Below are 22,342 nucleotides of genomic sequence, written 5' to 3' on the forward strand. Positions count from 1 at the left end.
AAATGGTCACATGACATGTAGATAAACAAATAAATTGTCATATTTTTAGTAAGCGTTTTATTTTGATTTTAAAATGACTACTTTTTCATTTTTACAATTATTATTATGATTGTTTCTATGCAGCTTTACAGTGATAAACAGGAAAATAACAATTCAACTATGCAAACGTAATTTAATTCTGCAGTAAAGCAGCTTTAAAAAGACAATAGTAAACAGCCATTGTTCAGTTGAAATCAGTTGTTCATTACTGTTTGGTTCTATAACTGTGTAAAGTAAAAGTAAATGAGTGATCTGGGCATGTAATCGTGTTTTTTTGAGTGTTATGATAGCGCGGTACCTTCAGCACGCTGCACGGATCTGCACGCGTGTACATGATGATTCCCTTGCTCTGCAGCGTTCTGATCCGGAGAGCTAACTTCATCTCTCCGCTTCTCTCGCTATCCGTCACTCTGTACTTGATATAACTGTTCCCAGAGAAGCTCAGAGAGGTGTGTCCTGAAGAACACACAGAGAGAAAAACAAATATTTCCAGAAGGTGCCACATTATATATGACATATAAAGAGGCTTCACACAGGGGTCAAAGGTTACCCGCACACTCTCCCAGTTTCCCCGGCGGACACTGGCACGCGTACGGCCCCCTGCTGCTGTCCGTTCCCACACACTGCATGTCACCAGGACATCTCATATCCACACACACCTCCGACACAGCAGAACAACTCCCGTCTGAGAGAAACAGAAGAAGAAATTACAATTGCAAAAGAAGTTTTTTTTTTTTTTAAAGAACAAGCTTAATTTAAATGGCCACAACTCTAAAAACGTGTTTCTGTTCCTGCTGTTTTTGGGGGCAAGGACACTGTGGTCAAGAGTGTAATTTTGTAAATGCATGTGTAATAGGTGAGCTTATGTAAGGGTTTTTCACACTGCGCTTCACCCTGGATTAATATCTTCTAAACAAGGGTTAAGAGCACTTTTAACCTTGTGTTAAAAGCAAGGTAGGTGATTGGGGCCAACATTTTTTTTTTGTTATGCTGGTTGAAACTTTCTTCACATCCTGATATCAATCACTAAGTTAAATGCACTTATGTGTGTGTTTGTGTGTGTATATATATATATATATATATATATATATATATATATTCAATTCAATTCACATTTATTTGTATAGCGATTTTCACAATACACATCATTTCAGTCCACATTTCAATTAGAGTGTTCTGTTATCAGAGGTAACTGTCTAAGTTAAGGGTTTCGGAAATGTACATACACAAAGTCACAGTTAGCTAAAAACGTATTAATTTAAACAATGCAATAATTATATATATTTAATTATTTATTGTTTAATTTTATATATATATATATATATATATATATATATATATATATATATATATATATATATATATATATATATATATATATATATATACATACAGGTCCTTCTCAAAATTAGCATATTGTGATAAAGTTCATTATTTTCCATAATGTAATGATAAAAATTAAACTTTCATATATTTTAGATTCATTGCACACCAACTGAAATATTTCAGGTCTTTTATTGTTTTAATACTGATGATTTTGGCATACAGCTCATGAAAACCCGAAATTCCTATCTCTAAAAATTAGCATATCATGAAAAGGGTCTCTAAACGAGCTATTAACCTAATCATCTGAATCAACTAATTAACTCTAAACACCTGCAAAAGATTCCTGAGGCTTTTAAAAACTCCCAGCCTGTTTCATTACTCAAAACCGCAATCATGGGTAAGACTGCCGACCTGACTGCTGTCCAGAAGGCCATCATTGACACACTCAAGCAAGAGGGTAAGACACAGAAAGAAATTTCTGAACAAATAGGCTGTTCCCAGAGTGCTGAATCAAGGCACCTCAGTGGGAAGTCTGTGGGAAGGAAAAAGTGTGGCAAAAAACGCTGCACAACGAGAAGAGGTGACCGGACCCTGAGGAAGATTGTGGAGAAGGACCGATTCCAGACCTTGGGGACCTGCGGAAGCAGTGGACTGAGTCTGGAGTAGAAACATCCAGAGCCACCGTGCACAGGCGTGTGCAGGAAATGGGCTACAGGTGCCGCATTCCCCAGGTCAAGCCACTTTTGAACCAGAAACAGCGGCAGAAGCACCTGACCTGGGCTACAGAGAAGCAGCACTGGACTGTTGCTCAGTGGTCCAAAGTACTTTTTTCAGATGAAAGCAAATTTTGCATGTCATTCGGAAATCAAGGTGCCAGAGTCTGGAGGAAGACTGGGGAGAAGGAAATGCCAAAATGCCTGAAGTCCAGTGTCAAGTACCCACAGTCAGTGATGGTCTGGGGTGCCATGTCAGCTGCTGGTGTTGGTCCACTGTTTTATCAAGGGCAGGGTCAATGCAGCTAGCTATCAGGAGATTTTGCAGTACTTCATGCTTCCATCTGCTGAAAAGCTTTATGGAGATGATGATTTCATTTTTCAGCACGACCTGTCACCTGCTCACAGTGCCAAAACCACTGGTAAATGGTTTACTGACCATGGTATTACTGTGCTCAATTGGCCTGCCAACTCTCCTGACCTGAACCCCATAGAGAATCTGTGTGATATTGTGAAGAGAAAGTTGAGAGACGCAAGACCCAACACTCTGGATCAGCTTAAGGCCGCTATCGAAGCATCCTGGGCCTCCATAACACCTCAGCAGTGCCACAGGCTGATTGCCTCCCTGCCACGCCGCATTGAAGCAGTCATTTCTGCAAATAGATTCCCGACCAAGTATTGAGTGCACAACTGAACATAATTATTTTAAGGTTGACTTTTTTTTGTATTAAAAACACTTATTTTATTTGTCGGATGAAATATGCTAATTTTTGAGATAGGAATTTTGGGTTTTCATGAGCTGTATGCCAAAATCATCAGTATTAAAACAATAAAAGACCTGAAATATTTCAGTTGGTTTGCAATGAATCTAAAATATATGAAAGTTTAATTTTTGCTAATTTAAATGCTAATTTTTTTAGAAGGACCTTTATAATATATATATATATATATATATATATATATATATATATATATATATATATATATATATATATAATGTTGTCTGTGGAAGGTGTAAGACCATAAAATGTTCGGTGAATCATTGCATTCAGTTGATAGGATGTCATACTCATATCCGCCTGTCAGCATATGTATTTCCATATCTCCATGCACCTGTTCGAGTAGACATCACAGTGCATTTCATGCTATGAGTTAGACAGACGTCAGTCACTGAGCACCACAAAGGAAACAGCTGCCACCTTTTACAGTTCCTCCTGAACCAAAACAATGTTTCAATGGCAACACTATCAACTCCTCCAAAGTTAACCTGCAGCAGTCAGGTGGTACAAGTAAGAGCCCTTTAAGTTGTGGATTTTCATTATTATTGTAATGGTATGTGCTTTGAGACATGAGGTAGTGTAACTGTCGTGTCTCATGACGCTTTGCAGAATTTGCAGTGCGTTCATGTATTTTGTAGGAGGCGTGGCTTAGGACTCCCTCTGAAGGAAGGGTGGGATCTTATGCTTTTCAAAGCTAGCTCCCTATTGCTAGCCGCTCTAAAATTGCCTAACCTACCTTTAAGGAAAGGTTTACATGTGTATTATCGACATAGGTTAGCTGGCTCTGTTTTTATAAAGAGTGTGAGGGTATGTTTACAAAACAACGATGTACTAAAAACTTTTGTTTGTTGTTGCATTTTTCGTGTGCAGGCAACAACGTTGCAACGTCACACGTATTGGCATAAATTATTAAAAACACTATATTATTGATGCTAGGTCAGTAGTCGGTGAGAGAAACCTTGTAAGAAACACTTTAGACTGAAGCAATACGGATATATATAACGTCACTGTTTTTACAAATTTGCGTCTTTGTAAATTACACAGAGATGATGATGGTATCCTTTTCAAAAACTTGCACTTTGAAACTTGTTTTTTAAAAATTTGCATTTTCAGCAAAAACAATGTTGTTGAGTAAATGAAACGCATAAAAAGTTTTTGGTTTTACTTGTGTGGAGTAAATTGCCCCTGAATCAATAAGGTGCAAGAATGTTATGGCGAGTTGTTAAGCAACAGAAAATCAATTAGAAACTGCCTCACAATTCCCTCATTAAATATTCAATTTGACACAGTTTTCTAATATTCTCTGATGGAAATGGTTCAAAATGTCGAACAACAATGGTAAACGTGTGATTGATGAAGAGACGCTTTTTTGTAGTGTACCACGGTGTAGTGTATACATGAATGGTTCGTTGCAGTGTTTGTCCAACCGACAGGCATCAGTCAATATTTTTCGCACAGAAACTGTGTCTGTATATTTACATGCAGATTCATCAAAGTTTGTACTTCAAATTATACTTATGTGTGAATAGTATCTAACTGGTAAATAGACGGTATGCCGTTGCTTGTGTGAACAGCACATTTGTGTATTTACCGGAAAAGTCGTTCAGGTAATTTTACGGTAATTTAACCAGATTTCAGTGTGAAAGGGTCTGAACACTCACCGCTGCACACGCATCGTGTGTTCCTATGAAACTTGGGCGACACAAAGCTGGTTTTGGTGGAGCTGTACGTGAGCAGATTGTGTGAGTCCAGCGTGATGGTCTGTTCACACTGGGCCTCCCTGCAGTCCAGACCCGAGCAGTTCTTATCCAGAACCGCAGACACCCTCAGGACCTGGTCCAGCTGGCGTCGGGCCGAGCTCAGCTTCTGCGTCACGAACGCCGCCTTGTAGAACCCGCCGCCGTCCGCCGTCTCCACCGCCACCAGCAGGTCCAGCTGCCCCGTGGACTCCACGGGCTGCACACTGAGCACGTGCAGAGCGTCGGGGCGGGCCGTGGCCATGACACCGGACAGGACGCGTTTGACCGAAGGGAGGTGACGGGACACGAAGTCGCGAGGGGAGACACGGTCGAAACGGACCGTCACAGCATCGTGGAGCATCTCGACCGAGGCTTGCTCTACGTGCACGCTCACGGGCACGCTCACCGTGAAGCGGCCGTCGGTTACAGTAGCGTTGAGTGTGTAGCGGCCCGCGTCCAACCCACTCAGAGCGATGATTCGACCATCTCGAGGACTGACCTGGGAGAGACAAACACAGATGCGTCAAAAAACACAACTTTATTATACAGTGTCATTGTTACACGTTACAAGTAGTTACTGTACTAATAACTACAAGCAACCAATTCTACCAATAACCATACTAATAGCGGGTACACTACATGGAGTTAATTATTATTACTCAGATGTATAATTACACTTTAACACACATAACAATACAATAAATAAATTAACAAATAGATTATCAAAATTAGAGTTATGATATTTTTGACCTTGTCTGACGGAATAAAATAAATGAAGTACAATGAGTAAAATTACATCTTAGTAAATACACACAAAAAAACACTTCGATTTGACAAAAATGCGTTATTAATTACATTTATTTGAATCTCAAAGTCTCAATGTAAACAATTTGAGTTGTAGGCATTTAGCAAACTGTCAAAATACAAGTATGCCGTGGTGTGCGTAAAGAAAAGCCAAACCAATGGAACACACACTCAAATACCTTGAAAAGGCTGTTCTGCTGGTGTGTGTGTCCGTAGGTCAGTATATCAAAAGCATCTTGGTCTGTCGCGTGTATCTGACCGATTACACCTCCTGGAAACTCGTCCTCCATGGTGACGATGTGCACGTGTAAAGGTGACGCCACTGGCTTGTGAACGCTCTCCTCTATCACACGCACCAACACGCTCGCCATCGACGACAGGGGCGGCCGACCCGAATCACTGGCCTAGAGTGTGAAACCGCAGACAGTGATTGGCTGAATCAAGTATCAATCACAGAGCAATTAGAGGATACAGAGATTATTTGTATTGCAATTTGTGTGTTATTTGATTACAATGCAGCTTGTTTTAAAATATAATAACTGTCCATGTCATTTGCATAAATCATGGATAAAAAGTATGAAAAAAGTAAGACATTTAAAATTTTTGTGTTATGTTTTATAAAGGTTTTGATTTTAAAAAAGGCTGTTCATTTGAACTGTCTGTTCAACAAACAATTTTAAAAAAAGTAACACGGTTTCCACAAAAATATGAAATTTGAAATATGTTTTCAACATTGATATTAATATGAAATGTTTCCTGAGCAGCAAATCATCATATTAAAATTATTTCTGAAGGATCATGTGACACTGAAGTCTGCAGTAATGATAATGAAAGTTCAGCTTTGATCACAGGAATAAATTGGATTTAAATATCAAATAGTTACCTTAAATTGTAATAATATTTCACAATATTACAGTTTTTACTGTATTTTTTGATCAAATGAGCACAAGAGACTTCGTTCAAAAAAAAATAATTATATATATATATATATATATATATAAATCTTAACAAACGTAACCATAAACGTTTGAACGGTAGTGTATAATCAAGTTTATGCATTCTGTAAAACTAAGCAAATTTTTGTCCAGCATTACCTGCACGTGAATGATGTATTCTGTGCCCTCTGACCTACGAAACACCCGATTGGAGGTCATCAGCCCCTCTCTATCCAGTTTAAACCACGCCCCCTCATTTCCTGCCAGGATATGGAAATGGAAAGGGGGGCCGTTGTGGGTGGCGTCCTTATCAACGACGGACAGCTGCAGCACACTCGTTCCCAAAGGCTTGTTCTCCTGTTGTTAAAGTAAAAGCTTGTGTTAAACTGATGAAATTACTCGGACGTGATTGGCTGATTTACCCGTCGCTCATTATTGTACCTGTATAACCGCGGTGTGATTGGCTGGGGTGAAGGTGGGTGGGTTGTCGTTGACGTCAGAGATGTCGATGTTGACCTGAACTGTTGAGGACATGGCTGGCGTCCCGCTGTCAAGAGCTCTGATGGACAACGAGTAACCAGCCATCTACAGATACAGAGAGAGAGAGAGAGAGAGAGAGAGAGAGAGAGAGAGAGAGAGAGAGAGAGAGACCGAGAGAGAGAGAGAGAGAGAGACCGAGAGAGAGAGAGAGAGACAGAGAGAGAGAGTTAAAAACATACAGAATAAGAGATGAAAAGAGAGTACAAAGTAAAGAGAGATGAACACAAATCCATAAATTCTCTTTCACTTTGCCTGTGTCATAAATAGTTCATGAGAAGCTGACAGATCATCTGAAGCTCTACACATACAGACACACAAATGTCCGTTTTTTTTAAACGTCCAAGACCTTGGAATTGCTCTCTTTATTATGATTCTTCTCCAAAATGAGGGCCTTACATTTTTAAGGTCCTAAACATGCCTCAAAACTCTCGAAACTTTGCACGTGTCAGAACTGGGGATAAGTCCCATCTGATGTGAGTTTCAGAATTAGGTGTGGCAAAATAGCTCAACAGCGCTACCTACAAAATTTCAACGAAGATCTCCTCCTGCTATGTTTCTTATGTGTGTATGAAAAACGGCATATAAAATGTAATGTCCCAATACCTACAGAAAAAGATTCTTGGAGCGAAGCCCTAGACGCAACAGGAAGTCAGCCATTTTTAATTTTCTTTCCCTAAAATGTTCTCCTCATTTTATTTTTCTCTTCTCTGTTCATTAAAAGGGACTGATTCTTAGACATTTATGGCATTTTATTTTCTCCCAAAACTCCACTCATAATGTTAAACACTATTCAGAAGGGATTCTTTTCCTAAATGAATCATTATATTTTCTTTCTTTTTTTTACAGCTTAGTTACAATTAATGGACTTTAGAGAGGATTTACACTGAGAGTTAATAGAGTATGTCTACACCATACATCAAAGTTGTATTTCAAAAGAGCCAGGAAATGATCCGACCCCCCTTTAACCGTCTATAATTGAACAGACTCCGTAAGCTGAAAACAACAATGACTTCATTACGCTAATTGACATGAGAGTAAAAAAGGAAACTTGGCATATCATCCAAAGAAGCTTTAGCTCCATCTAGTGGTCTCAGTGATATAACATTATGTGCCACTAGAAAAAAACCTTATGCTAATTTTCACTCATGTAAATACAAATGAAGTTTGAAACATAATAGGCCAAATTTATGTAAAAAAATGTAGCGGAATCTGTCTCAGTCACTCAATCAATGATAATCTCTCCCGCCTTTTTTTATCTGTCATGTAACGGTTTTACAGGTGTAATACCATTATCTTAATCTCAGACACAAGGATAATATTTTTTAATAATAAAGTAATCCCTACAACCAAATCTGTTATTAAAGGCTTTCATGTGTGGATGTCTGCCGTGAAATATTTAATTTCTTTTTGTTTGTTCCCTGATCTGTGGGATTTTGTCCCATGTTCCTCACCGTTTCTCGATCTAGCTGCTTGTTGACTTTGATCTGGCCCGTGATTGGCTCGATGAAGAACTGGTTCTCTCGGTCGCCACTGACGATGGAATACAGGATATCGCCGTTCGCGTGACTGTCGACGTCTTCCGCGGTCACCTAGGCAACCGTGAAAAAAGGCAGAATTATAAGACGGATCTCAAAAGACAAAAATAAGACTGATGTGAATTTCATGACCTCTCACCTTGACCACAGTGTCTCCTATGTTAGAATCCTCACTAAGAGACACGCTGTAGGCGTCGTGGCTGAACATGGGGGCGTTGTCATTGACATCCGTCAGGTTGATGTTCACCATGGTAACAGCACCGAGGGGCGGAGTTCCCCCATCCGTGGCCTCAACCGTCAGGAAATAATCTTTGCAGGACTCAAAGTCTAGCGGTCGAGATACCGAGATGGCACCTGTACACGGCACAGGGGTAAACATTTAACTCAATACAGACTGAATATATCAGATAAATAAATATATATTTTTTATTATAACTATTATATAAATATATTATATCAATTTAAAAAAAATACAGTTATATTGTAGCCAACTAGAAACATTCAATTTGATAATTTTTGGACATCATATGCATATTTGAACATCTAATAATTAAAGGTACACTATGTAACTTTTGGACCCTTACAAAACTGCATGTATTTTGCAGAAGAACACTGTTTTGGTTGTGCTTGAATATGGTTCGGTCTCAAAACTGAAGAGAGAGAGAGAGAGAGATTATCCTAGCTCTCATAAAACGAGATATAACCAGTTTAGATGGAAAGGATCTCAGGCTGACTAGCTGAAGATGTTACTGTAGCTTTACCCATTAATAGACACAGTACTTCCTTAATTTCCATCACAGCGCTAAGACAACCATAACTAGATGAGTACATTTCGTTGGGACAAACTTTGATGTTGGCTTGACAAAGCCGTATGAAATTTTGAAAGTTTTATAAGCTTTAAATTTAGTGAAGTGGAAAGAGAAAGAAAGCGAGAAAGACATTACAAGCATGAATTAACACGTGTTAGCACATTGCTAGAATTAATTAATGTTTTAACACGTTGCTAGCATGAATTAGCATGTTTGTAGCATGTTTTAACATGTTGTTAACATTAATTATGTTGCTAGCATGATATTATTAAAATTAATTAGCATGTTGCTAACATGAATTAGCTTGCTGCTACCATGTTTTGCCACACTGCTAGCATGTCTTAATAATTTGTTAACGTTTTAACACATTGCTAGCATGAATTGCTGAATTACATGAATTAGCATTTTGCTAACATGTTTTAGTAGCCTACATCACTAACATGATTTAACGTGCTGTTAGCTTGAATCAACATGTTTAAGCACATTGTTAATGTGAATTAACATATTGCTGACATGATTTGAGGGAACCTGAGGTTACCCAGTGAGTCAGTCCTAGAGCTCCTCCCTGTCCGATCTTATGCAAAAAACGGGTCCATCTGAGATGTCCAATAGACTTCTTAGGCGCACTGAAAGAACACAGTGAAATCACCACGGGAAAATCTCTGATACCCCTTTTCCACCAAAGCATTTTGAGAGCCGGTTCGGAGCCGGTGCCTACTCGCGAACCAGTTATTTGTGTTTCGACAGCCAAAGAACCGGTTCTTGGTCAGGAAAACTGGTTCCAAAGCGGCACCATCTCTTTGCTGGACTAGAACCAGAGAACCGTTCTTTTACCACGTCATGCTTATGTCGGGGGCTGGGGGCGGGTTTAGATGTGTCCTAAACATCTTTTCTGACCGCAAAGCCAGGAGAAACATTTGCAGAAACACTATGTAGTCTGCCATTGTAATTGTTATGCTTGAAGTTGGCGCAAGCGTTTCTAGCTTTTTTTAAATTTATTTAATTTTTTTATTGAAAACATTATGTAAGCAAAGAAGAAAACAGTCACAATATAGAACAAATAAACGGAAAGAAAAAAAGACAAGACATACTAATACATAACTAATCAGAAAAGATTACATATCAAAGGAAAAGGTTAAAAGACTTACATATTTCAATTGTTTTTAAAGCCTTCTTGGAACATGGAGTTAGAGATAATCCCAAAGTAATGTTGTACTTGCAAGCGTTTCTAAGACGTATAGCGACGTACACAGTGATGTAACGACGTCGTTCGCTGGGCGCTCTAGTCAGTGGGGAAAAAAAACCGATTCTGAGTAGGTTCGCAAGTTGAACCAACTCCGAACCAACTTTGAACCAGCACCAGTTCCGAACCAGTTCTTTTTTGGTGGAAAAGGGGTATGAGTAAAACTGGGAGCTGTGAAAATTATGATCCACCAGTGTTTTGCCAGATGAGAATTAATGGTGAATTAACATGTGGCTAGCATGTTGTTACCGTAAATTAACACTTTGCTATCATGAATTAACTTTTTGCTAGCTTGTTTACCATGCTAGTATAAACTAGAATGTTGCTAAGTTTATTTAGTATATGATTACCATGTTTTAGCATGCTGCTATCATGAAATAGCAGGGTTCTCAAGTCTCATGCATTGGCTGTGAGACACACGCAATTCAACCAGTTCACACGGTCACACGCCACACCGTGTATTTCTCACGCTGAAAAGGCAATGCCAACCAAGTTGTACTGCAAGCTTTATATATAACGTTGTATACGAGGCGCAGGCACACAAAGTGAGGTTTCCTGCCGCATGTATCTCGGCCAGATTGCGTTCGTTACTAGGCAACATAGATGCGCGAACACACGGAAGTTGACAGAACATTCTCAGCCACCGTACGTTCGTTACTAGGTAACCAACAACATTGCATGAATGCACGTCGTGATGGAGAAGGTAAGTTAGAAGAAAGCTTGTCTAACATTTTTAGGCTAGAACATTTAATATATAGCCCATCGTGTACATTATTATTGATGCAGTCAAAAACTCTACAACTACTTTGCAAACAGGCCAGAAGCTTTGGCTCAGTTTGGCTAGCTTAAGTTATCTGAAACTAAGGGAAATGTTAGTGGGGAGGGAAGGAATGAAGATGCATTCCTTAATTTTATTTTAAATTATATATTATACGGTATTAATATATAGTCTTTCTAGTTACATTAAGCCCCTTACCCCTGTTATCAAGGCATCAAAATGTGCAACAAACACTTACAACACAAAACACATTTCATAAGCTGGAGTGTGTACTCTTGTGTACCTTAATAATCTAATATGTCCATTTGTTCACAATGTCCCACCACACAATAAATCATTATACCATTTCGACTAGACACATTCAAAATGCAAAAAGATTTGTTTTTCCAAACTGTTTGGAGCAATGTTATATTTTTGTAATTTTTGTATATTTGTAATTGCTCAGACTTGCTGAAGAAACGATTTTTTCCACCTTCTCTTCCTCTTCCAACTGCACTGTCTCCTCTTTCTCCTCCTCTAATGGGCCTATACCCTGCACCTTCTCTGGGCCAGCATCCTCTAAGGCAGTGGTTCTCAATCCTGGTCCTGGGCACCCACAGCTTTGCACACTTTGTATGTATCCCTCATTTAACACACCTGATTCAGATCATCAGCTCGTTAAAGAGCTCTATGGACTGAACTGGCTGTGTCAGATAAAGGAGACATATAAAATGTGCAGAGCAGTGGGTCCCCAGGACCAGGATTGAAAACCTTTGCTCTAAGGGCCTTTTTAGGGGCTTTCCTCTCAGGGCGAATGAGAGGATGCTTAATTGGTATTTATTTGACATCTTTGTAAGACAGATGCAATGATTAATGCAACCATGGCCAGGATATAGTTATAAAATATGACATGTTTTTAAAAGTGACCTATAACATTGACTATGCAATACACTTTAATGTATTTAGTGCTAATAAAATTATTAAGCCTATTTGGAGAGAGAGATGTTTATAATGTGACAAATATGTCAGTCATCATATGATAACGAAAATATGACTAGGCTTTACAGCCTGTTGAATTGTTGAAAAGGCTGTAAAACTTTCGGAAGATGTTGTAGCAAAATCAAGTGAACAATTCCAGGATATGCTTTTTTTTCCATTGGTTGTTGCGTTAAATCTTACCCAGATACAATAGTGCTATTTTCTGATTGGCTATTGTGTAGCCCCTTTATTTATTTTTTTGATTGGGCATGCTCGACTAAGAACTCCAGGGAAGACGCGCTTGATTCCTGCCGGTTCCACAGTGAGAGTGGCGCAGCCAGAGAAATTTTGGGCGCTGCGGCATATTAAATATATTATAAATAGTTTTTCCGCGTGAGAAGTACAATGTGTGGCGGGAGTGCGTGACTAAAGACCGAAATGAGTGACTGTCACACTCAATGTGTGACACTTGAGAGCCCTGCTGTAGATTCTGGTTTTATTACAAGCTCTGTCTGGTTCTGTTTTGCCAGCAGACTCTCCTCTTTTTGGCGTTTTTTTTAAACAGGTGATTTTCCAGAGGTTTGAGATTTATCTGCTCCATGTCAACCTTTCTCACATGTTGTCAAAACTAACCTTTACCACTCACACACCAGACACATGTCAAAGTAGCCGGAGGAACTTTTCTCTATTTACGGATATGACAAGATGTACGGGCGAGTGACGCATGTACGTAACTTCCTGTGAAAACTATCCCGACAGGTCTAAAATATAACATAACACTTTTAATAGGCTTATCTTAGACAATCAGGGTAAGAGAAAAACACGTTTTGGAAGAAAGATTATTGAAGCATTGACTCGTTTTTTAAAATATTGTTAATTTTGAACACAAAAAAGTTACATAGTGCACCTTTAACATTTCTGTGTAGTGTACATAATCTTATGTAATGCATCTCACCTGTATTGATGTTAATGGTGAAATGGCCCTGTTGGTTTCCAGATCTGATGTTGTAGTAAATATCAGCATTGGTGCCAATATCTTTACTCGCTGCGTAAACTTGTACCACTTCCGCACCCACTGCGACATCTTCAGGAAGCGTTGCCAGATAGTCCCTCCTCTCAAATACGGGCGGGTTGTCGTTAATGTCCAGAACCGTGATGGTGATGTTTGCCAGAGAGGAAAGGTGAACAGGAATTCCTTGATCTGATGCACTGACCGTTATATGGTACGAAGACTGAACCTCGCGGTCCAACAAACGCTCCAAAACCACAATCCCGGATGATTTATCAATGGAGAAAAATCCATCAGCCGAGTCAACAAGGGAATAAACCACTTTACGATTAACACCTGCAAAATAAAACACATGCAGGATTCTATATCTACAAAACTACACCAAAAATATTCCGTTTTTAGAGATTAACTTGGTTTCTAGATGGTCGAAACTGCTTATTAATAGTTATAAGCTAAAATGGACTAAACTAAAATGGATAATTTTTCACGCTGTCAAAGGTCAAATGCATTTAAATATTGTTAGCATGAAATAACATGTTTGCTAACCTGATTTAACATGCTGCTAGGATGATTTAACTTGTTTGCTAGCATGACTTAGCAGGTTTTAACACATTGCTAACATTAATTAACATGTTACATTTTTTACCATGAATTAACACTTTGCTAACATTATTTAACATGTAACTAACATGTTTTAGCATGCTGTTAAAGCATGCATGCATGTTGTTAATATGAAATTTGTTGAAACATAACAGTTTGCTATCATGTTGAACACATTGCTAACATGAATTAGCATATTGATAGCATGTTTTATCACACTTTTAGCATGCTGCAAGCATGACATAGCATTTTGCTAGCATGTTTGAATATGTTGTTTACATTAACTAGCATGTTGCTAACATGATTTAACACATTGATGGTATAAATTCACAGGTTTTAACATACTGCTAACATTAAATAACATGTTAAAGTACATTGCTAACATAATTTAACTAATTTGCTAACATTTATTAACATGTTTTAACATTGCTAATTTTAATTATGATTAATTAACATATTGCTAGCAGGATTTAGCATGTTGCAAGCATGAGTTAACGTTGTTAACATATTTAGTATGTTGCTATGAATTAAAACATTGCTAACATGTTTTAACACTTTGCTATTGCTATTGAATTAACGTTATTAGCATTATTTAACACTTTGTTAACATGAATTAACATTTTGCTAGCATGTTTTACCATATGGTAGCATTTTCTAAATTAATTGCTAGGCTTTGCCAGTGATAGATACATAGTGGATGAAGCTTAAATACTCTATTAGAGTGATTGTAAAAAAGTTTAACAATGAAAGCATATGAGACAACAGGTACAGAAGTGGTACATGCTCGTACCTAGATCAGGGTCTATGGCTTGTATCCGGGTCAGCAGAGCTTTAGTGGCGGTGTTCTCGTAGACGCTAGTGGTGTAATGTGGCATGCTAAACATCGGAGGACTGTCATTCACATCCAAGAGAACCACCGTCACCTCCGCTTCACACCACAAACCGCCGCCATCCGTCGCACGGGCAACCAGAGAGTACCGAGCGACCTTTTCACGGTCCAGCGCCACGGCTGTCCTCAGCTCGCCTGCAGTGCGAGAAAGAGTCTTATAAACCAACAGCAATGCCGTAAACAGGACGTCTCTTTAAACCCAACTACTCTCAAACCTGTGTGTGGATGCATTATGAAGTCTTCAGCTCTAGAGCCCAACAGAGAGAACTGGATCTGTGCGTTTGAGCCGGCATCAGCATCTGTGGCTTTGACCTGGAGGATTTGCTTATTCAGGGGGACGTCTTCAGACACGGACACCGAATACACGGCCTGCAGACACAAACACACTCATTACAGGCATCAGCGTAACGAAACGCTTCTGGATATTGTCGGCACATTTGAACATCTAATTTCATCGTTTTTGGACATTATGGGTGTATTCAAACATTTTTGGCCATGGTAGCATATTCAAATGTTTTTGGCCATCATGTACATGCCTGAATATCTGATTTAAACGTTTTTAGGAGCATTAAAGGGACATTCAAATGTTCAATTCAATCATTTTGGCCATTGTAAGCACATAAAAAGCATGATTTAATTGTTTTAAGCAATCACAAATGCATTTTAAACATGTTTGGCCTTTCAATGTTCTTTGTTTTGAATGTTTTTGACTCTTATAGGCACATTTAAACACTTGCTTGGAACATTTTTGGCCATCCTAGGTATAATCAAACATTCATTTCAATAATATTTGGCTATTATAGGTAGAGAAACATCTGATTTGATTTGTTTCTTGCCCATTACAAGTGCATGCAAATGTTTTTGGCCTTCACAGCCACTTTCAAATGTTCAGAAGTCAATAATTTATGGCCATCATATAAACATTTATATGTGCATGAAAATGTTTCTGGACAATTTGCAGGTACATACAAATATTCAATTTGATAATTTTCGGCCATTATAGGTGCATTGAAACATGATTGGCCATCACAGATGCATTCAATTGGATCATTGTTGGCCATTATAGTCATTTTATTGCATGATAGCGGCATGCAAATGTTTCTGGCCAGTAGGAAGATTCAAAGATTCAATTAGATAATTTCTGGCCATCATTTGCAAATGATCAATTCAATTGTTTGAACATCTGATTTTATCATTTTTGGCCATTATAGGAACATTCAAACATTCAATTAAATCATTATTGGCCATTATAGACATGCATGAACATCTGATTGAATATTTTTGGGCCATCATATGTGCATTCAAACATTTTTGGCTATTATTGGAAACATTCAAACGTTCAATTCAATCATTATTGGCCATTATAGGCACACATGAACACTTGATTTAATTGTTTTGGGCCATCGTGGGCACATTTGAATATCTGATTTGAACATTTCTAGACTTTTACATGCTTTTGGTCACTGTAGGCACATTCAAACTTTAAATGTTATATATTTTTTTTGCATTATTGGTATGTCTGAATATTTGATTTGAATGTTTTTGCCATTTTAGGTGCACTTAGTTCGTTGATTTGAATTTTTTGGGCAAGTAGGCACATTATAGCCTACTATACTTTGAATGCAGCTATATGCAGTACAAAAAGTGTTTAAATGTTTATTTCATGCATGAACATTTTATTATTGATTTACCCCAAAACGATGCACATATAATGCTCACAAATGCTGCATACTGTATCTAGGCAGCTCGATAAGTTGAGACTTAACCTAAATGCCCCCTGCTAAACAGACTGACCTAATTTTCAGCTTGACCTCATTAGAACAAGGTCATGTTTTATGCTCATAGATCATTTCCCCTGAACTTCTTGGCTGCTGTAAGTGGACTCAGTGGTTCCAAAAATATTCCTGGCTTTGGCTTGTAATCATTCAGGTTTACCATGTAGATTTGAAACTGCCAAGCAAACATGCTCAAAAAATGCACTGGTTAGATTTTTAACAAACTAAAAAACAGCAAGGAATATAACTCAGATGACTGCCAAATGATTCCCTGAATGAACTTTTACCATGTAAAGCCTTACATGTATGTATGTATATGTATGTATGTATGTATGTATGTATGTGTATATATATATATAAAAGTATAAGGCTACGTCTACATTAATCCGCATACATTTAAAAACTGTATTTTGATTTCAAAATGCTCTCTGTCCACACTAGTGTTTTCTTAAAGTTTCTCATCCACACTGAAACATCTGAAAATGCTTAAAATCACCTTACTGTGCATGTGTAACACGTAATAAAAGTTCACAAGATGACACCGAGAGAGCAGAGATAATAAAGTTCTCAAGCTATTCTTATGGCACAATCATTTTATTAGCAAAATATCCCACCACTCAGTGTTACACTCAAAATCGCATGGTCTAAAACGCAACTGCCCTCATGTCAATTCAACCTTCACAGGGAGTTTGATTGACAGGCGATCTGACCAATCATATTCCGTCATCAGCCGAATCTGCCATTTTGTCGACAAAGCAGTCAGGAGAGTTAGTAGATTAACGTTTTAGGATTTGAACTTGAAAAACGGTGTGTACTGACGTCTCTCCACAGTGGAAACAACATTCCTTCTGATGTTCATTCATGTTTATTTGATGCTATAAATTAACTAAAAGGAAGAAAAGTTCGGGTTTACGAGCAGCTTTAACTGAGGAGCTACAGAGATCCTTCACAACACATTAAAGAGCCAAAAAACGGTATTTTTTAAATTTCTTTAAAAAAATGACCAAATTTGAAAGTTGAGACTTTGATTCATATCAAAAGTAACCTGGTCTGTCCTGTCTGTCGGAGCGTTGTCAGTGTCCTCTCTGCTCCACGATGTATTTTTCACTGTCTGAGAACATGATGTGGCGTGAGAGCGGCATGGCTTGCCGGACATAGCAACAGAACAGTAACTCAAGGGGGCGGGTCTTTGCGAACGGTCAATTGCGAGAAAATTTTCATTCGTTTTTGCAGGAATGCAATATGAAGAAAGAAGACCGTGTTCAGCAGGTTTTCAAACCGTTGTGATCATGTTGAAAAGTTAGAGGCATATCACATACGACACCGTTGGCTTTGCAGGTTTAAATGTTTTACTCACCGGGTCACAGACAGGGCTGTTGTCGTTGGTGTCCATGACCATGACCTCTACGTTTGCCATGGACACGTGAAGTCCGTCTGTCGCCGTCACGTTGATAAGGTACCGTTCTTGTTCCTCGCGGTCTAACGGTCGCTTAACGTACAGCTTCCACTCTCCCTGAACCAGACCCAGAGCGAACACGCCGCCTCTGTTCCCACCTACACACACACACACACACACACACACACACACACACACACACACACACACACACACACACACACACACAAACACACACACACACACACACACACACACACGAGATTACAACGGACACTTAATCTCTCAATAGTCTGTGACAATTTAAGCAGCAATAAAATCCACTACCGATTGTAACACAACACACGCTCACTTCCAGGATTATCTGCATATCTCAATAACCTCCATTAGTCCTCTCAATGATGGCACGCTCATTAGTATGATTTGTAATAATCATTTCTTTTTATTCACATTTAAATGATCACCACTGCCATCAATTACGTCCTCCTAACTGCCTTCCAGAGTTATCACACGGACTGAAGTCCTACCCGACTCATTAGAACAGGTCATCTTTTAAACCTCAAGCAGACAGAGGTGGAAAGAGGGAAAAAATGAGAGCGAGAGTTAAATGGAAACGACTCTATAATCAAAGCAGCCGTGTTGACAAGCATCCAATTACTGTACACTCATAGTACAAACACGCACTGCCTTATTCATCTAATAAAGAGAGTAATTTAACTCAGCTGGGGGCTGACAACACAGAACAGCTTCAATCTGAGACGCGTCGACAAAGGCCTGGACGCCTTCCGACTTCATTTCTCTCATCCCATGCTCTCGCTCACTGGGTTGAGGGAGTGTTTTGCGTGACTTCGACAAGCTGCATGCTTTTTCTGTGCTTTATAAGCAATGGCTCGAAACCCTCTGATGTGTGTAATGCAATCAAGTGCTAATGTCACTGCATTATAACATCAAATATTAAAGGCAGCTTATGTTCACACAGGTGTCGTACAGAAACCACTGTACCAAGTGTCATTTCAAATCTCATGAGGTGTGATTTATTTTATTTTTTTTAGTGACAAAAGCAACATACATCTACTGTTCAAAATTTGGGGTCAGTATGGTTTTTAATACTTTCATCCAGCAAGGATGCATTAAATTGATAAAAAGTGGCAGTAAATACATTTAAAATGTTACAAAAGATTTGTATTTTAAAATGAATGTTTTTTAACATTGATAATAATCAGAAATGTTTCTTGAGCATCAAATCACCATATCAGAATGATTTCTGAAGGATCATGTGACACTGAAGACTGGAGTAATGATGCTGAAAATTCAGCTTATCTGAATATATATATATATATATATATATATATATATATATATATATATATATATATATATATATATATATATATATATTCAGAAATATATTCAAATAGAAAACAGTTATTTTAAATTGTAATAATATTTGACTGTTTTTACTGTATTTTTGATCAAATAAATGCAGCCTGGGTGGGGTTTATTTTCTTTTAAAACATTAGTAAATGTTAACATTAACAAATATGAATAATCCTGCAGAAGTGTGTAGTTAACTAATGTAGTTAACTAATAACTAACGAAACCGTATTTGTAAAGTGTTGCATATTTATGACTTCTTGTTAAGCAATTAGATTGAACTGATGTGTTTAAAGCCGTTTAACGTCAGTTCTGGTCGATTAGTGTTTCTGCCGTGAACTTTCACCTTTACAAGACAGCAACACGAAGAGCTATTTAACGGCTGGTAAATCTTAGCCGTTACGGAGGAGATATTTGGCACTGCTGTTAAAATGAGATACGCAGTTTGCTGGTCTAATACATTTTAAGATATCCTTTATAAACCCTTAAACGACTTTCAGCAAAGAACCTCTAAATAAAAGTTCAAATGATCTAATTAACTACCATTGAGTAACTATTTACTGTTTAATTGCTCTGTGCTCTGTTGAACACAGCAGTAAAATACCCCGAGAGGTGAGTTTACCCACAATGCCTTTGTTTCCTAAGGAGAGTAAAGATGTTAGCGCAAATCTGTTTGTATACTTGTCTTGTTCTTTCCCTCTGGTGTGATATGATATGATACGGTGTGCGGTTCTTTGACCCAGTTTGTGCCGCTGGGCTGAGAGAAGTGTATTAGAGTCTGTTTGACCTTTGAGTTTGTCTTGAACTAGAGGATTTAAACGTTATGAAAGTGTGGACTGTAGGGAAGGAGACAGGCGACGAGGGTCTGAGAGAGAGAGAGAGAGAGAGAGAGAGAGAGAGAGAGAGAGAGAGAGAGAGAGAGAGAGAGAGAGAGAGAGAGAGAGAGAGAGAGAGAGAGAGAGAGAGAGAGAGAGAGAGATATTCTCACTAGAACACATGTCAACTACACAAAGGCTTGTGTCACAAAGTTAACTTTAGTTTACATGCTATGGGCTATGATTTAATTAAAGGGATAGTTCACTCAAATACAACAATTCAAACGTGTATGACTTTCTCTCTGAAGTCCTTTCCATGCAAATACAATGAATAGAGATCTTTTAATCTTTTAGGGTTCAAAACTATATATATAAAATATTAAAAAATATAAATAATATGTGTATATGTGTGTGTTTACATAAATATATTTTTACTTGTTTTTATTTACTTAATTTAGATATTGATTATATTTTACACACACATATATATATATATATATATATATATATATATATGAATTTTTAGACATGACAGAGAAGTCAATATTCAGAAAACAATCCTTGGTACAACGCAAACAACAATAAGCATCTAAACTGCTAGTGTCACAATGTTTACTTATGCTGTGGGCTGCAATTAAGTAAAGAGTCAGAGCCTTCGTGTTTGTGTGTGTGTGTGTGTGTGTGTGTGTGTGTGTGTGTGTGTGTGTGTGTGTGTGTGTGTGTGTGGTAAATCTTGTTAAAAATACTGCTCCTGCAGGTGGCAGTCTAAATCATGATCACAGCATAAAGGTTGAGCTTAATCGAAATTCTGTTCAAGAAGTGTGTTTCTGTGTTTGTGTGTGTGCGTGCATGTGTGAAAAAGCATGAATTATAGAACAAGGCAGCTCTCTAATTCAATGTTATGAGTTTTTGAGCCCATAATTTACAAGTGTGTGCTGCTTAGGAGCATGTGCGAGGTGTGTATGTGTGATGGTGTGTGCAATCTGTTTCTTGTCACCAAGCAAGGTGTTCTACACTGCTTGAATATAAAAGTATATTTAAAGCAGGGCGAGCTAGATGCTGATAAGGAGGAGTTTTATATTTGCCCTTTTAAAGGACGCTACCCACCTAAACTACTGCTTTCGGAAATGTCACTGTATTATGTTTCGTGAAGTGAAGAGTTGCGTTTGCCGATCACAAATTCGCACCAGTATAATTTGCATGCAGTTGCATCACAGGTTTAAGAAAATCCTTATAAAACAAGTGTGGTTTTGCTCTCCAGTAATAATAAGTCTGCATCCACCCGAAAAAAATCCAGCTGGTAGCCCTAGAGCGAATAATCCATTATCAGGAAAGGATGAATGAGGTGTAATTACTGTGGACTTATGACATTCTATAATAGCGTTGTTCCACATAATGCTTACATGCAGAACAGGGCTTCACAAAATCAGGCTGTGTTTAGATTGAGAGCACACACACACATACCCCTTTTCCACCAAGGCAGAGCTGGTGCTGGTTCGAAGCCAGAGCCTAGTTTCAAATCGGTTAATTGTTTTTCGACCACCAAAGCACCAGCTCCGAACCAGTAAAAGTGGTTCTTAAGTAGCACCAAATCATTGCTGGTCTAGAAGTAAGAACCGCTTACGTCAGCGGCTGGGGTCGGGGTTACCGTGAACAACAAGACAAACCGAAACTTGTGACCGCCATTTTTTAAATAGCAGCTAATCGTGCTAATAGCAGCTCGATTGTAATCTCCGTTAATGCAAGTTACAGCGAGCTGCACGAACGTGCTGGATTCGCCGTATTTGGATACCGATGTAGGTTTGCAAAGACATGAGCATAAATAGCGTAGCTGAAATAGCCAAACCTGGAAAAAAAGAACAAAAGAAAATTCTCTCATCATTTACTCACCCTCACCCTCATGGTCATTTCAAACCCATACGAGATTTTTCTTCTGTGGAACTCAAAGACATTCTGAGGAATTAATTAACTGTTTTTGTCCATACGATGTAAGTCAATAGCATCCAAAACAACACAATCACAAAACAATCCCCATTGACTTTCATTGTGTGAACAATTTTTTTTCTAAATATCTTCTTTTGTGTACCATCATACAAGTCAGTCAAACAGGTTTGAAACAACAGTAGGGCGAGTAAACGAATGGCATAGTTTTTATTTTTGTGTGAACTATCCCTAAAGTATCTTACTCCGTGTTGCTTCTCAAGAAAATTTATATTGTTTCAAATGTTCTTTGATACATAAAAAAAACTCAGTAAGAACATGATTTTCTGCAGTGTAGAAGGTCATG

General features: G+C 38.3%; 1 protein-coding gene across 3 annotated transcripts in view; it reads right to left on the minus strand.

Moving 5' to 3' along the window:
* fat3a (FAT atypical cadherin 3a) overlaps positions 1–22,342 on the minus strand; it is a 168,838-nt gene that overhangs the window by 19,518 nt on the left and 126,978 nt on the right. For all 3 annotated transcript variants that reach the window (XM_077207755.1, XM_077207754.1, XM_077207753.1), the window contains 12 exons: positions 17,828–18,024; positions 14,911–15,064; positions 14,597–14,830; positions 13,153–13,542; positions 8,550–8,764; positions 8,327–8,464; positions 6,777–6,920; positions 6,495–6,692; positions 5,580–5,804; positions 4,519–5,095; positions 590–724; positions 338–495 (listed from right to left, as the gene is read on the minus strand). In XM_077207755.1, the coding sequence (XP_077063870.1) occupies positions 338–495; positions 590–724; positions 4,519–5,095; positions 5,580–5,804; positions 6,495–6,692; positions 6,777–6,920; positions 8,327–8,464; positions 8,550–8,764; positions 13,153–13,542; positions 14,597–14,830; positions 14,911–15,064; positions 17,828–18,024 (2,765 nt within the window). The remainder of the gene's footprint in view (positions 1–337; positions 496–589; positions 725–4,518; positions 5,096–5,579; positions 5,805–6,494; positions 6,693–6,776; positions 6,921–8,326; positions 8,465–8,549; positions 8,765–13,152; positions 13,543–14,596; positions 14,831–14,910; positions 15,065–17,827; positions 18,025–22,342) is intronic.

The sequence above is a fragment of the Siphateles boraxobius genome, unplaced genomic scaffold (assembly GCF_051911475.1).
Source record: "Siphateles boraxobius isolate OS27281-9 unplaced genomic scaffold, OSU_SipBor_1 6, whole genome shotgun sequence".
Lineage (NCBI taxonomy): Eukaryota > Metazoa > Chordata > Actinopteri > Cypriniformes > Leuciscidae > Siphateles > Siphateles boraxobius.